General features: G+C 29.2%; 1 protein-coding gene across 1 annotated transcript; it reads left to right on the top strand.

The window, feature by feature from the left end:
• The first annotated feature begins 9,605 nt into the window (after positions 1–9,605).
• On the top strand, positions 9,606–16,185 carry LOC118028902 (aspartic proteinase 36). Its single transcript, XM_035032653.2, has 10 exons — positions 9,606–10,104; positions 10,455–10,584; positions 10,697–10,944; positions 11,520–11,744; positions 12,504–12,666; positions 12,761–12,834; positions 13,256–13,346; positions 14,314–14,389; positions 14,914–14,985; positions 15,902–16,185. Exons 1-10 carry the CDS (start codon positions 9,881–9,883, stop codon positions 16,048–16,050), a joined length of 1,452 nt encoding a protein of 483 aa, XP_034888544.1. The 5' UTR covers positions 9,606–9,880; the 3' UTR covers positions 16,051–16,185.
• Positions 16,186–17,333: the final 1,148 nt, after the last annotated feature.

Raw genomic sequence — 17,333 nt, forward strand, 5'->3', positions numbered from 1 at the left:
TAGGACCAAAACTAGTTCAAACCGGTTTGACTCGATTTTTTCAGTTTGGTTTGGTATTGGCTCGATTTTTTTTTTTCCAGTTTGGTTTTTTTTTTTGTTTTAAGATTATAAAACCGAACCGGCCAGTTTTTTCAAAATTTTAATCGATTTAATTAATTTTTTTCACAGTTCGGTTTTTTTGATTAATTTTTTTTTCCGGTTTTCTTGATTTTTTGGTTTTTTTGCTCACCCCTAAAAGGAACCTATATAGTTTTGCCTAACACAAGAACAAATTCTCTTCCAAACTATATAATTGCCATCATAGATCATGTGAAGATTAATAAGCATGGAATAAGATGGTATTATGAGTATGTAATGAGATGGTGTCAAACTTTTTAAATTTTGCTTGTAGAAAAAATTTATTTTTTTTTTATTTTATATCGGATAAACAACATTTTTTTAATGGTATCATTTTTTATATGACATTGTCATGTATCATAAATCAAGAAATATGAGCTTAAAAGTATTATTTGACATTTTATTTTATCTATAAAAGGATCATATATAAATGAAAAATGCATTTATAAAATCTTTTAAAATAGGTCCAATTCTAAAATTGTTTGGGTCACTAATGAATTATTATTTTTATTTGAATGTTTTTATTTTTGTTTTATTTTTATGCCATTAATGAATTTCTCTTTGTAGATTTGTTTGATGGAGAAAAATAGAATTGAGCCTAGGACTAGATTATATTTTTAAATTATATAGTTTGGCAGGTATATATGAGCGTAAAGCACATATCATTATTATCTTGAACTTTTTGTTAATAGTTTTTTTTTTTAACTTGTATTTTGTTTAATGATTTGACATATGGATTTTGGCCTAAATTTTCAAATCCAAATTCATTTTGTGTTTTATTAGGTATGGGCTCACAATTGAGTCACCTTGAACACCTAAATATACCATAATCAAGTCAACCCTAGCACCTAAATAAACCAATAATCATTGATCATCTAAATGAACTAGCCATAAATCAGCATTAATCATAAGTAACCTTTAAATGCATCACTATAACAGTAGCAGCAACAACACACGATCATATGCATTGACTCTCTCTCTCTCTCTCTCTCTCTCTCTCTCTCTCACACGCTTTGCCAACCATAATGTAACACTTTAACTTTAAACGTATGGATCCATGTATTGATAATAGTAGGCTTTACATGCCACCATGTCAATAGCCAAGTTTAGCATGCTTTGAGTGTAGTTTTATCCATTTTTTTATACTTTATGTTATCTCTATATTTTTATGTATTTATGATATTTCAAAGTGTTTTATTGTACCAATGCATGTGGTCTTAAAAGTTAGAAATCATTGAGAACTTTAGAGGTTAAGGCAGAGATCATTTAAGACTTGTAAGGAGTAATAATGTAAGGTTCAACATCTCATAATGAGGCTTGGAAGATTGAAAGTGTTGATATTTGAATTATACAAGGCATTATAATTTGCTCTTAGTGTGATTTTTTTATCAAGTGTTTTTTGTGCTTGATTGGTTTTGCTTTAAAATATATTTTTATGAAGTTATTATTGAATTTGACCTATATACTTGACCTTTATTGCACCAATTCTAATATTGATATAAAAATCATATTATTTGATTTTAAATTTTTGCTTAAAATATATATTTGTTGTCATGTTATTTTCATTGTCATTGCCTGAATGCTTTCATGTTTTGTTGGTTTTTGTTTATATTGAATCCATGACACAACCAATTTTAGGTTAATGTAGTTAGAATTAAAATTGTGTGCATGTTTGTCATTGTGTTAGTTTTTTTTAACATGAAAATCATTTCCCCCTAAAACTCTAACTTTAAAATTACTTTCATGTAATGTTGTTTATATTCATTTGTTGAAAGTGTGGTTTGTATTCATTTAGTTTTTTGTGCCATATTTTGTCAAAAGTAATTTTTATGCTAAATTGCTTGCATTTTGTTATGCTAAAAATATTCATTCATGTGTTGACTCAATAAGAATGATAGTTGTTCACTACCAAACATGAAAAAGAAGGCTAAAATCAATCATAAAAAGTCAAATTGATCGAGAAGAGTTCTTATGATTGTAACCACTTTATACTTTTCTTTGCAAAATATTTTTGTCACAAGAATTCTATATTTACTCTAGATTCATTACTAAAAAATCACTATCATTAATCAATGGATATTGAAGATAAATAAAAGTATTTAATAATTATAAATATATTTTTCATCAATAAAGTTAGCACCACATGTAACCAACTGATTGGCTAAATGATATATACACTAACAGGAATTGATTCTTAAATTGTCAAAGAAAGTTCTTGTAAAAGGCCTTCCACATCTTATGTATAAAAAAAGTGATATGTTATGCATGTCAATATAGGAAGCAAGTTAAGAACTCTTTCAAGGTTAATAATCAATTTTTCACTAATCATGCACTTCAACTCTTTTATATGGATTTATTTGGTCCTATGCATGTTTCAAGTCTTCGTGGTAAAATTTTGCATTTATTATTGTTGATGATTATACTAGAGTTATATGGGTTTTATTTCTTTCTCACAAGGATGAAGCAATTAAAGCTTTCTCAAAGTTTTTCAAAAGAGTTCAAAAAAAAAAAAAAATTGTTTTATTTGCAAAATTAAAAGTGATCATGGTAGAGAATTTGACAATCTTGCTTTTAAAAATAGTTCTAACCACAAATTTTCTACTCCTAAAACTCCACAATAAAATGGAGTTTTATAAAGAAAAAATCATTCTCTTTAGGAAATGGGAAGAACTATGCTAAATGAGTATAGTTTGCCTTAGTATTTTTAGGAAGAAGCCATAAACACTTTTTATTATATTTCAAATCGAGTTTTCCTTCGATCTATTTTACATAAAACTACATAAAAGCTTTAGTTTAAAATAGAATTTAATATTTATTATTTTAATGTATTTGGATCAAAATGCTTTATTTTCTTGGTCATTCCTCTACTAGTAAAACTTATAAAGTATATAATCAAAGAACTATAGTAGTTGAAGAATTTATACATGTTGTGTTTAATCGAAGATGTTGGTGTAGAAGTTATTTTTGTTAGGTTAAATCTAAATGAATCAAAAGAAGACATATCTAAAAGGAATGGTAAAAAAAATATAACCTCAATTATCTCCTCAAGAACATGATTAGCATGACATAGAGCAAGCTTCACAAAGTGTTTCCAAATCAATTTGAAAATTAAGAGGACTTTCACAAGATTCAATAATTAATTACCTATCAAATGGAGTTAGGACATGATCTTTCAAGATAAATCAACTTGGTAATGTTACTTTCATCTCTAAACTTGAACCTAAAAGTTATGATGAAGCCTTGTAAGATGAGTATTGGATACTCTCCAAGCAAGATGAGCTTAATAAATTTAAAAAACAAAATATGGGAATTTGTTCCTAGTCTCAAAAAAACATTCCATTATTGAAACCAAATGAGTATTTCACAATAAACTTTATGAATTCAGTGTTGTTCGAAACAAGGATTGCTTCGTTGCTCAAAGATACAAATATGAGGAAGGAATAAATTATGATGAAAATTATGCTCTAGAGAAAGAATGGAATCTATTTGTATATTACTTGCATTTGCATGTTTTAAAATCTTCAAGCCTTTTCAATTGGATGTGAAAAGTGCTTTGAATGGAATCTATTTGTATGTTGCTTGCATTTGCATGTTTTAGAATCTTCATGCCTTTTCAATTGGATGTGAAAAGTGCTTTCTTAAATGGTTATATCCTAGAAGAATTTTATATAGAACAACTTTTTAGTTTTGAAAGCCATAATTTTTCAAACTATGTTTTTAAGCTTAAACAAGCTCCTAAAGCTTGGTACGAGAGACTAAGTAAATTCTTAATTTTAAAAGGTTTAAAAATGGGTAAGATTGATTCAACATTATTTCTAAAATACAAAAATCATAATTTAATTATCATACAAATTTATGTTGATGATATTTTATTTGGAACTAACAACAAATCTTTGTGTAAGGAATTTGAACATTGTATACATAAGGAAATTGAGATGACAAAGATGAGAGAATTAGCTTTCCTCCTCATACATCAAATCAAACAAGAAAATGATGGTATACTCATCAATCAAGCTAAATATAACAAGGAGCTAATAGAAAAAGTTCGACTTGAAATCTTTACGTTCAAGTCCTACTCTAATGAGCACAACCATGAAACTTGACAAACATGAACAAGGTAAAAATATGGACTTTAAAAGATATCTAGGTATGATTGATATCTTACTCTATTTAAGAATTAGTAATTCAATATCGTGTTTAGTGTTTGTTTATATGCTAAATTTAAAACTTATCCTGCACAGTCTCACATTCGTATTGTTAAATGTATTTTTAAATATCTAAAAAAAACAATTAGATTGGTTTTTTGATACCATCTTATGAATAATTTCTATTTGACTAATTATTCAAACTCTAATTTTACTGGTTTCATAGTCTATAAAAAAACACTAGTGGGATTTGCCAATTCCTACAACATGCATTAGTATCATCTATAAATTTGGTCAAAAAACCCCATCCAATACTTTTAGACCAAGCACATAAAAATTAACATTATTGCATGGTTGCATGCATACGTAAAATTTTTGAATTGTTTGCACATCCATGCAAAATAAACTAAATGATAAAAGCAAGACAAGAAAGAAATGTCATTTTCTTTTCGGTTTTTAGAAATGTTATTGCTAGAGACAAAACATTAGGGTATGACAAAATGTTTTTCCAGCTTAATGAAGAGTAATAAATTGGACATAAAAAAAACAGGTGGCTTTAATTAAAAAAAACTTAAAAATAGGCTCTAATTAAAATAAAATTAAGACCATCATGGAGAAATGGGCAGCCTTGAAAGCACAAAAGAAAAAACTCAAGTTGCTATAAGTAGAAAAGTATACGATAATTAAAAAATTCCAAGGTTGAGTCCATAAACTTGTTTTAAGCATAAATCGAACCTATACAACAATAAATATATTTATGCACATAAAAAAAAAAAACATTTGAACAACTCTAAAATCATGGATTGAGCTTAAAACCCTCACTAGAAAATCATGTATTCTAAAAGTAAATTTTAGAGCATTTGATCTTTAATTCAATAGAATTGTTAAAAGAAAAACCAAATACAGATTGTATGAGGTTAGAAAAGAAAATAAAGAAAGCAAAGAAAAAAAGGCAATTACAATTTTGTCTATTTCTATGATTAAAAAAAAAAATATTCTAGATATAGCGTGATAAAAGTGAGATGTACTCATAATGATTCTCATATCTTGGTTTACTAACTGAAATACTTGTAATGAGAAATTATTCATATGAATGAGAAATATAATTATTTCTTTAATTTTTTTGAAAAAAAAAATGAATTCTCTAAAGCACTAATAAAATCAAGAGATGTGCAAAGCCAAAATAAACACAACTATGAGAATTAATAAAGAAAAACTCTAGGAAGAAAACTACATGAATGCTATTGTCTTGGTTTATACAAAAAAAATAATCATTATATAATGTTCACTAATTAACCAAGTAAATTTGATAGTATTTTTATAGGGAAGGTTCAAAGTTAAAAACTGCCTATTATAATATAGTAATTGTCCAATTTATTTTCTTTCTATGATTCATTACATCTTGGTATGTTGGTTAGTAATTTTTATTCATAAAAAAATAATTTTGATATGGTATTTATATATTGTCTGAAACCTTTCTTTGTGAATGTGAAATTTATCGATTTATTTATATATTGTCATATTCATTGATTATGTAAATTTAATGAATTATCAGGAACTAATTCTTATTAATCTTAAATTAATTGTATTTCATTGAATTTTTTCAAATTTATTTATTGTTTTTGCAAATTTAATAAATTGTCAGGGATTTGTTATTAAATTAATTATTTGCCACTCAGATTCATTATTTATGTAATTTAATGTATTGTAGGAATCTCTAATTAATTTTGAATTAATTATGTTCCATTGAATCTTACCAAATTCATTATTTTGAGAATTCAATAATTAATTCCATTTATTTTTGAAATATTTATACATCCCTAGCGGGTGAAGAGACTTCATTCTTAAAAGTTAGATAAAAGTAGAAAAAATAAAAACAAATAGAAAATTTTTATTTTTTCTCTTTGCCTTGTTTGTTGTTGTGCTCTCCTTGTTGAAATCCTAAAAGGCAAGTTGTAATAAGACTACGAGTAACTTAACCTTAAAAATATAAAAAGTATAATCTTGACAATAACTTTCTTTCTTCGTCTTGGTTTTGGTTTTGTTTCGAAATTCTATCATTTTACAAGTATTTTATACTTATTTTTTATTTAATATTTTTATTTTTATTATCCTATAAATATATTTAATTGTTTTTACCAAACAATTTCCGCAACAACGAATTCAATGGTATGTGAATCATTGAATATAAAAAGGATCGTCATTAATCCTAGATGGTTCCGTGTATAATATGCCTCATCCGTTGAATATAAGGAGAGCCGCAATTAATCCTAAATGATATACACATACATGCATAATTATATTCATACAATATATATACATATGCATTCCACTATAGTTTAAAATTAAAGGATATTAATTGATATGATGAGTTAAATGCTTTCAATAGAAAATCTGCATACTTATATTTAGTTTATTAAAATATCAATAAAGATTTTGATAGATTTGATAAAGCAAAATAAATTAAAACCAAAAATATTAGTAAAATAGGAGATAAATTATCAATATGATAAAATGATTTAAGTGAACCATGAAGTGGAATTTTATATTTGTAATTTTAAATATAAATAGTGAATAAATTGAAAGTAAAATTGAGTTAAATAATGTATTTTTACAACCTTATTTTGTTATTGAAAAATAGAGTAACGGAACTAAGTTGAATTTACCATATGATACGATAGAGAATTATAATTTACTTTTGTTTGCAGCTCAAATCTTAATATAATGTGGATAAAAAGATTTTAAATTATAGTTTTTAAACATTTTATATGATGATAGTTAAACTTTTCTAAAATGAATATATTATAAAAGGCATTGGTTTAAGAATTAAAATACCTTTATAGACCACAAACCCATCCTCCATAAAACAAAATGCACGTAATTTAATGTTGATGCGTGAGATTCTTTTCTACCACGCAACCCACGAGCAAAACTCTTCATTTAATTAATGGCTCTTCTTAAACTTTTACATAAGATTATATACTTCATATTTTAGATTAAAATTTCATAGTCATCTAAGATTAGGAATGTTTTCAAATCCTAGAAGTTATTGTCCAAAATTTACAACATTTTTCTATTTGATTTAGATTTTTTTTATTTGGTTTAGAAATTTATTAGTATTATTATTATTATTATTATTATTATTATTATTTAAATCTTTGTTTAAGACTTTTTTCCTACTACATAAGTAGCCTAGAAGAAATGTAGCATTGAGTTTTGATTAAAAAAATTATTGAGTAATAAAGTCTTTGTTAGGTGGCCCTATTCCATATAATTCTATGTCTATGGTGGTTGTGCTGTTTTTTTTTTTTTCCCCATCGACAATAGCTATTATCAAGGATCAATGATTCCAAGTAATTAGTTGTCGTGTATTGTTAAATAACTATAACTGAAAATAATGATCACATAACATGATATGCTTTGTTTAGGAGATGAAAAGAAGGTTCTCTCTCAAGAAAAAAAAAATTAGGTAATTAGTTATAAAATATATACAAAGAAAAATTACATATTTAACTCGTCGACTAGTGATGATAAAGTTATAAAAACAAGTTCAAGAATTACCTCATCAATTAATATAGATTAAAAAGAAAAAATTAGAGAAACCTACACAAGTCTTGTTAATGATAATATAAAACATAATTAAAAAAAATTGTTTGGTCTTTATAGTACTAAGTCTCTAGTTGTGTTAAAGTTTGAGAATGATGCTATATGAATTGTTGTGTATGGTTTTCATTGTAACTCTAATATTGATTATGTTGCTAGGGTGGATAGGTACGACACTAGTAGCTCGAGATTTCTAACAAAAATATTGAACATGTAAAAGTTGAAAACTTTTAATTTAACATTTATAATGTCGTGTAAAAAGAACAATTCAAACTCGAGAATGATTTTTTTTAATTTAGATAGACCGATGCATGATATTTTTTTCTATCTCATAACCTTATGTTAGCAAACATAACTTTTAATGTATCTATTAGATTAATTTAAAATCTTGTCAAAAGATTCTTGAGGTAATATTTCGTATAAAGTTATAATTTTGTAGTAATCTAGGAAAAAAAAACTTTCAAAAATGCTCAAAAATTACTATTTAAGATTTGAAATATTTTTTAAGATAATTTCAAATTCTTTTTTAAATTTGATTTAAATCTCTTTTATTATTTTTAAGCTTTGTTTTTCTTATTTTGCCTCCAATGTAGAGTTTTTCATCCTAGAAAATGTGATTACTCCATTCTGCAGCTCATAGATACATATATATTATTTTACTAGTATTATTATTTTATTGTTATTATTATCACAATCAATGTTTTAAATTACTATAACCAATACTTTTTTGCCATCATTTCATGATTCTTATTATTATATACAATAAAAATATGTCATTTGGTTATTGATTCTTATATTTTTTTTTTTAGTTTATAATATGGTTTTATATTTTGAGACTGATTCTATATAATAATTTTCCCCTTCACACATTTTGTCAAAATAATAAATAAATAATTTTCATAAAACCAAGGAACAATTCTAGTTTTAATGTTATTATATAGTTTTGATATAAATTTTAAAAACTAAAAAAAATATATTACTTTTAAAGGGAAAAAAACAATATATACCGTACCAGAGGACAAACGCTAACGACCAAAGAGAAACGGCGGTCTTAACATAGAAGTCCAGATGATGGAGACAAAGGAAGGGGAAAAGTCAAGACCCTGTCGGTTTTTCTATTGAACTAAAAAAATTCCATCTTCATAAAATGCCTTTTCAGACTCCACAAAAGAGAAGCACGCCAATGAGACGACTCGTTGAAAAGAAATTATACAGAATAAATATACCTAAATTCAAAACCCCATCCTATTTCTATATTTATTAATTCATATTTTTTTTCCAGATTTGTCTAAGGCAGTTTAATGTCTCCCATCTCCTTTTGCATTTTAATAGTATATAAAAGAAAAGTAATTTTTTTTTATTTTTTCTTGATTTCAAATTAATTTTTTTATATTTTTAAATTATTTTGATGTGTTGTTAATATTAAAAATAATTTAAAAATATAAAAAATTTATTCTAAAATTTTATAAAATAAAAATACTTAATATATTTCTAAAAACAACCTTTTATTCCTATAGTTAATCCCCGTAGATTTCATGTATGTTAATGACATAGAGGTACTCTTAATTATTAATTAAATTAATTAATTTTTTAAGCTAGAAGAATTTACCAATTAATTGTTTCACGGAGCATGAAAAAAGAAAAGAAAAAAAAGAGCAAACGACAGAGAGTAGTTTCTATAAATAAATAAATAAATAAATAAATAAAAGTATTCAGTTTATTTAGTTTATTTATTGTTAGTCTAAGCTTGAACGTGCCCCTTGCCGGTGAAAACGCGCTTTTTCTCCGCACGTTCCTTGTTTCCTCTTCTATTCTCCTCCATTTCAATTCTTTCTTCTCTCTCTCTTACAAGAATCCCAAACCAAAAAAAAACAAAAGCAGAAACCAAAACCAAAGGCAAAGCCATTAATTCCACCTCCCCGAAACTACAGCAACGACATTTTCTTGGCATAAGATAAATAAAAGGACAATCTTTTTTTTTTTTTTCTTAGAAGGTGGCGGGGGCGTCGGTGGCAATGGATCTAAGGAGATTGGTGGCGTTGTTAATGGTACTGCTGGTGGTTCAATTGGGTTTGGTTTCTTTCTCATTAGGAAACGTGGTTTTTAAGGTCCAGCATAAATTTGCCGGCCGTTTACGCAACCTCACTGAATTTAAAGCCCATGATGCTCGCCGTCACAGCCGCCTTCTCTCCGCTGTTGACCTTCCTTTAGGTGGCAATGGTCATCCTGCTGAAACTGGGTTTGTTTGTACCTTTCTTTTTTGTATTAATCACTTCCAGCTTGCTTTCTTGTTTTTTTTTTTTTTTTTTTTTTTGTATTATGTATATGTATGTATTGTTATGATTATAATAATTTGGTATTAGCGTTTGCTACCTATTTATCTGATAGGTTGGTCGGATTTTGTTTTGGATCCGAAGTTAAGATCGGTTGAATTGTTTTTTTTTTTTTTTTTTTTGTGGGGGTTTGCTGTAGTTGGTTTGATTTTACTGTTGCTTTGAATATTGTGGATTGATATATGGTTCTTCATGATATAATTATTGTATCTTTTATTCTGGCTGCTTATTTGGTTTACTTCGTTCATTGGTTTAGCCTTTACTTCGCGAAGATTGGGCTTGGCAATCCAGCGAAGGACTATTATGTTCAAGTGGATACTGGGAGCGATATTCTATGGGTGAATTGCATCGGCTGTGACAAGTGTCCCACAAAAAGTGACCTTGGTGTATGCTTCTTCATCATTGTGATTGTTTTTTTTTTAGTTGTTATATATGTCTTCTTAATTATGCAAGGACTTCTATTTAAGAATCGCCATCTTTTCTGTTATTTTGTGACAGATAAAATTGACACTGTATGATCCAGCCAGCTCTATGTCTGCAACAAGGGTTTCTTGTGATGATGATTTCTGTACTTCCACATACAATGGCTTACTTCCTGATTGCAAAAAAGGATTGCCCTGCCAATACAATGTCGTTTATGGGGATGGAAGCTCAACTGCTGGATACTTTGTGAGTGACGCGGTGCAGTTTGAGCAAGTCACTGGAAACCTACAAACAGCATTATCAAATGGGACTGTTGCATTTGGGTCAGTTGCAGTTCTCCTATTATAATGTGGTTTTGTTGTGCTCAACATATTTCAAATGTTGTGTCTAGATTTTGAAGGACTCATTCGCGTCCAACTTTTAATTTAGCCTAGGAAATGGATATTGGAAATGGAAGGACAATGTATGCACCATATGCAGCTTGACCCGCATAATTTTTGTGGGTGGATTTGAGTAGCTGAAAGCTATAGCTTGAGTTCATGCTAGCATGACCTGGTTTGGGGAGCTGTTTTCTATGAATCACTTGGCTGAGGCGCAGCTTATTTTAAAACATATTTTAACTGAATGTTCAGTTATTCACGTGACAAAACTTCCAGTGACAAAATTTCCAATCATCTATACACGAGTTATTATTATTTTGAAAAATATTGATATTCTGAATCATTTAATAAAATTAGTAAATTACCGAAACAGAATTCACCTTCTGCCTAAATTCCTAGAAACAAATAATTTTAGCATATCCATGCTTGTTTAAGTTTTTTTTTTTTTTTTTCTGTAGTTTACAAATATATAGTGTCAACTGCTTCTTCTTTCACTTACAAAATCTCTCGTCTAACAGGTGTGGAGCTCAACAATCTGGGGGATTAGGTACATCAGGTGAAGCACTTGATGGAATAATTGGGTTCGGGCAAGCAAATTCATCTATGATTTCACAACTTGCTTCAGCTGGAAAAGTTAAAAAAGCTTTTGCGCATTGCCTGGATAATGTAAATGGAGGTGGAATCTTTGCCATTGGGGAATTGGTCTCACCAAAAGTGAATACGACTCCTATGGTACCAAATCAGTATGTGGCACTATCTTAGTATTTATTTATTTTTCTTTTCTTTCATATAATTACAGTTATGGTTGATGCTGTGGTTAGTTATCTACCTTCCATTGATATTGCCAACTTTATATGCATATAGAGAGATCAGATGATAAGAAACAAAAAATTTGCAGAGATAAAACGTGAAATAAATAAAATAAAGAAAAAGAGGGAAAAAAATTCATGAAGTCACCAGACTAATGGTGAAGGTGGTATGTTCTCTCTCTCTCTTTTTTTTTTTTGTTAGAGAGGTGAACCACATTATTGTTCATTCAATGTGTATTCCAGAGACAGTATCTTGGAAATAATAAAACTCATCTCACATGATGAGTTTAAGAATCTATGTTTTACTTAAAAGAAAATGATGCAATGAACTTAAATTGTGCATTATCTGTCTAGGTCATGGGTTACTTTAAATTTCAAAGTGGGCACTTCTGGTCATCATGTGGTGGAGAAGACAACGTTCTGTAACAAGTTTATTTAAGGCCAATCCGGATGTCTATTTAATTAAATATTTTCTTTTTATAATGATTTTATAGGATACAAGACAGCACCTTGTCAACGCCACTGAAGTGATTACTCATTATGAGCTTCTTTTTTCTTTTATGCAAAGAACTTGCTGCATTTCTCTTGTTCACTTTATGTGAATCATGTTACAAGGTTTAGTTTTATTTCTTCATTTAGGATAGGTCTCACTAATATTTTCTTTTCTAATTATATGTTCTTCGATAATTTTAGGTCACATTACAACGTTTATATGAAGGAAATTGAGGTGGGTGGTACAGTTCTAAAACTTCCAACAGATGTATTTGATTCCGGAGATCGGAGAGGAACAATAATAGATAGTGGTACTACTTTGGCCTATCTTCCAGAGGTGGTTTATGATTCAATGATGACTGAGGTTCCATGCTATTCCTTAACTTTCTTTTATTGTTTGTTTGTAACAATAATTTGGACTTACATGGTTTTCTTTCTCATCTCTTTTTGTTAATTAGATCAGGAATCATCAGCCTGGTTTGAGTTTACATACCGTCGAGGAGCAATTTATCTGTTTTAAGTACAGTGGAAAGTAAGGATCCTGCAAAGTGTAATTACTCTTTCGAAATTTAGGTTTTAAGCACTTATTGTTAGCCTATACTTAACATGGAAACCATGATTGTTGCATTTTAAAAAAAAAAAAAAAAGTTCCAAGTTTCAATCATTCATCTAGTCATTGTCCCGACCCTCTGTAAGTACATTCTTGTTGTTTGTTAAATCCATATGTGGGGAGTCATTTAGATGTCCATTCAAATGTATTTTGTAATATCCGGATATAGTTCGCTGGTTGCTGTTAGGAAGTAATTTTCAAACTGTTAACCTTTGTTCTTTAGTTTGTTGACCCTTTTTGCTTTTTATACCAAGCTGCTGATTTAGCATTTGGTTGTTGCATTTCACCTCTCTTCATCAATTATGTGTAAGATTTCTCAATTTTATTTTTTCACCTCTTGCAGTGTTGATGATGGATTTCCAGACATCAAGTTTCACTTCCAAGACTCACTTACTTTGACGGTGTATCCCCATGACTACTTGTTCCAAATTAGTGTAAGTAGAATGGTTTGTTACTTTAAGAGAATCTTCATGTTCAGTGCATCATTTTCATTATCTGGTGGTTTTCTTATAAGTTTTTTTGCTTAGGAAGTATGTCCAACATGGAAGGGGATGTTTTGTTTGAATTGAAAAGTAGTTCTAGCTACTAAGATTATATTTTATATTTTATTGCATCTATTATTTTTCTTGTTTACTTTGTAAGGCAGAGCAGGGATTATTTTTTGAGCTATCTCTAGTTCTGGGATAAACCCATTTCTGCTGCATGACCAGCCAAATATTAGAAAATTCAGATGCTTCATTCCAGTCAATTAAGAAATTCATATCGGTCAATTCTTGAATGAGGTATTCAACTCCATAGATGAATTGGAAAAGAAATCTATTTTAGATAGATTTTATGATGAGTCAATCATGTAAATGCAGTTGTAATTAAATTTCCCCATCTGTCAAGTGTGATTTAGAAAAGATATTGGTGGAATTGCAGTTACATAGCATGGGTTTTAGTTTTTGGATTTGAAAGTGAAGTAATTAATTGTGCACATGTATAGGATCATCTATGTTGTTTTCAACCAACTTGTAGAAAATGTTTTACCGTTGTAGATTTCATTGGTTGTGATAGGTTGATAGGTTGTGCGTGACAAGTGTTTGAACTATGTGTTATTAATATTCATAATAAAGGCAGAATCATATACTGTTTATGACCAGCCAAACATTAGCAAATATCAGATAATAAACTTTAGAAATTGAATAATACTGGTAATTAATTGCATGTTTCATTTAGTCAGTCCTCGGTAAAATTTGCTGTGGGCGTCCTATTATCTCTTTTTAGATTCCCAAAATTTAAATATTATTTTCAGGTCATCCCAAAGGAACATTGCTTGTTTGAATCTTAGTTTGGATATCACCGAAAATAACTGTTTCCCAGCCAAAGAGTTGATATGTTATTGTCATCATCTTTCCACAGGAAGATATTTGGTGTTTTGGGTGGCAGAACGGTGGGATGCAATCAAAGGATGGGAGGGATATGACTCTTTTAGGAGGTATGGTCTTTGATTGGTTCTACATGCAAAAACCCTCCTCTTGTGCATTGTGTGTCACTCAACCTGCTCGATAACTTTATATATTCATCCATCAGACTCTTCCCTGTATGAAAATCATAATCAATACCACTTGTGTATTAATAAAATTACCGAGGAGCTGAATATACCCGTCTAAATCTCTCACCCCTTACAATTGGCTGAAGACTCTGGATATTCATCAATTATGAAGGGAAATTAACTTAGTACTTAGCAATCCAACATTCAGTTTTAAATTTCAATATTGCTCTTACTTAGTGCCCAACAACGTCTTATGTTTTTCTGGGGTCAGTTGCACTTCTTTGGGGTCAATTGCATAGATTCTGAGTCTTCTAGAAGAAATTGAGCCACTCAAATTTAATTTTCTGGAGCTGGGAGTAATTGATGGTCTAATAATATTTGTTTTTACATGATGCTAAGAAAAATAAAAAGGTCCATACTTTTTGGATTATTTTTCTATTAACTACATCAATTGTTTCCTAACGCAGATTTGGTGCTTTCTAATAAACTTGTATTATATGATATCGAAAATCAGGCCATTGGATGGACAGAGCACAACTGTAAGTATCATTTGCTGTTTTTATGAGCTTTAGTTTTGATTTTTCATTTGTGTAATTTACAAGCGACCTATTAAAGTAAATAAAGAAATAGATAATCATGTATTTAAATATGCATTTTGGCAGAGTGGTGTCTGTGCCTTGCTTTTAGGCATGGATTACTCTTGAACCCCACATTCCATGTGATATCCTTGCGTAGGCCACTAGAGGCCCAGTTTGGAGAAGTGATAAGTTGTCAAGGAAGGAGAGGGGGCAAGAGGTAGACCTAAGATAGCACGGGGTGAAGTGGTACTGAAGCATTTAAAATGCTTTGATATTGAAGCAGATGTGCTTTATAATCCAGCTATATGTTGCAAAAGGATCCATGGAGGCAACATAACTAGTCTGGTATTGAGGCTTAGTTGTTCATGTGTTTGAAGCGAGTGTTCTACACTTTGCATTTTTTTTTCTTAAAAATATGCTGATAGATACAAGGACTAGTTAATGCTCAAGTGAATCAGGATAAAATGATAAATAGGTTGTGTTTATAATCTACAAATTAGACAGATGTGCAAAAGAAAACGTCACGGATTCAGAAATTAAGAGGAAAGATGAATTGATTGCTACTTCATCGGTGCGGCTTATCTAATCAATCTAAGTAGAGAAATTTAACTGAAAAGATGTAAAATATCTTCAGTTTATATGTCGATCATTTGTTATGTCTGGTGTGTTTTCTTATCAGCTCACAAAGGATTATTAAATGCTATAGAAATTATTGCCATGGAATCAAAAAGTGTGCCATTTTTTATGTAGGATTCTGTTTCTTTGATGATATTCATCCAACACCATTCTGTATCTGTTTTAAGAAGGAAGATGTTTCTTTATTTTTCATTTTCTATTAAGTGTGGCCTTTCTCAAACCATGCTATGGTTGCTTTTAGGCTCTTCAAGCATTAAAGTGAAGGATGAAAAATCTGGATCAGTATATTCTGTTGGTGCTGAGAATCTTTCGTCGGCATCTCCCGTTCGAGGCGGAAGAATTGTAACGTTTTTGTTATTACTATTTGCTATGCTGCATAGATTTACATGATAAGTGAAACAATTGGAACAACATTCTTTGCTTTTGTTGTGTACTATAATGTAATCAAAAAACGAGTGCTGGGTATAGTTCATTCTTGAATATCTTTTTCCTCTTTATCTACACAAAACGTATTCTTTTGTTCAATTCTCCATTACATTACCGCCAGTGGATGAAGTTTTCGAGTATTGTGTTCTTGTCTTGTGTCTTAAAATGCACTTCTGTAAGCATATTATGGAATGAATTATTTGAGGCTAGTGTGGGGCATGTGCCCTTTTATTTCACAAAGCGTCATTTGCTGTCTAGTTGTCTATTTCCCCTCAATGTTTAACATGTTTTGTGGTCAACTTTGGATGCATGCCTGAGAACCCATTTACTTGTACACTGGCTGGGGTTGGGTGTTAAAAAAATATTATCTTTGACTTGTTTTAATGGATGAACTACGTCATAACTTGATTTGATTTTTTTTATATAAAAAACATTTGTGCAAATTATCTTTAAAAAAATAATATTAAAACAATATCATTTGATTAAACACTCAAGATCAAATTCATGGCCAAAGTAAAGTTTAATTACTGGTTTTGACGGTGCTTTGGATAATGATAGAAGTTGTTTTTTAAAATGGTTTTTGTTTTGAAATTATATTAAAATAATATTTTTAAAAATTTTATTTTTGATGTCTATTTTTAATTGAAATTGAAAGTTTAATGGTTGCATAAAAGACAATCTTGATGACTCAATTTCTTATATGAAATATTGTACAACACTTTACCAGCAGCTAGGCTGCCATTAGATAATATACTATTTTCATATTTTGCTCCTCGTTTTAATGGAGAAAGAGCAAGAGATAAGAGCCGGGAGAGGTAGAAGAAGATGAGAGAAAAAATGGGTCCAGTAATTTCTTAATTAACGGAGATGTCTTTGAAATGTCAAATCTATCCTCGTAAATGGAACCATAAAACTACTTATAATTCACTTTTGTTATCAACAATACTTTATTTTATCATCTTTTTTTTTTTATGCAATTTCATCCATTAAATATAGTTGAGATTTCTTTCAATTTAAATGCTCTCACGTGTATGAAATGTCTAGGAATATTCCTTTACTGGTTGTTTCTACTTTTGAAGTTTGGTAAAGTAAAAAAAAACATACCTTGGGACCCAGTGCATTTCATGTTTAAAACGCGGGTAAATTCAAAGCAGCTTCAAGTCACCTTTCTTCTTTTTTGAAGAGTGAATTAAATCCACTGATCATGTGAATAGTGTTTTTTTTTCCAAAAACTTTTCTTCTATGCA

This window comes from Populus alba, chromosome 19, assembly GCF_005239225.2.
Source record: "Populus alba chromosome 19, ASM523922v2, whole genome shotgun sequence".
In the NCBI taxonomy this organism is placed as follows: domain Eukaryota; kingdom Viridiplantae; phylum Streptophyta; class Magnoliopsida; order Malpighiales; family Salicaceae; genus Populus; species Populus alba.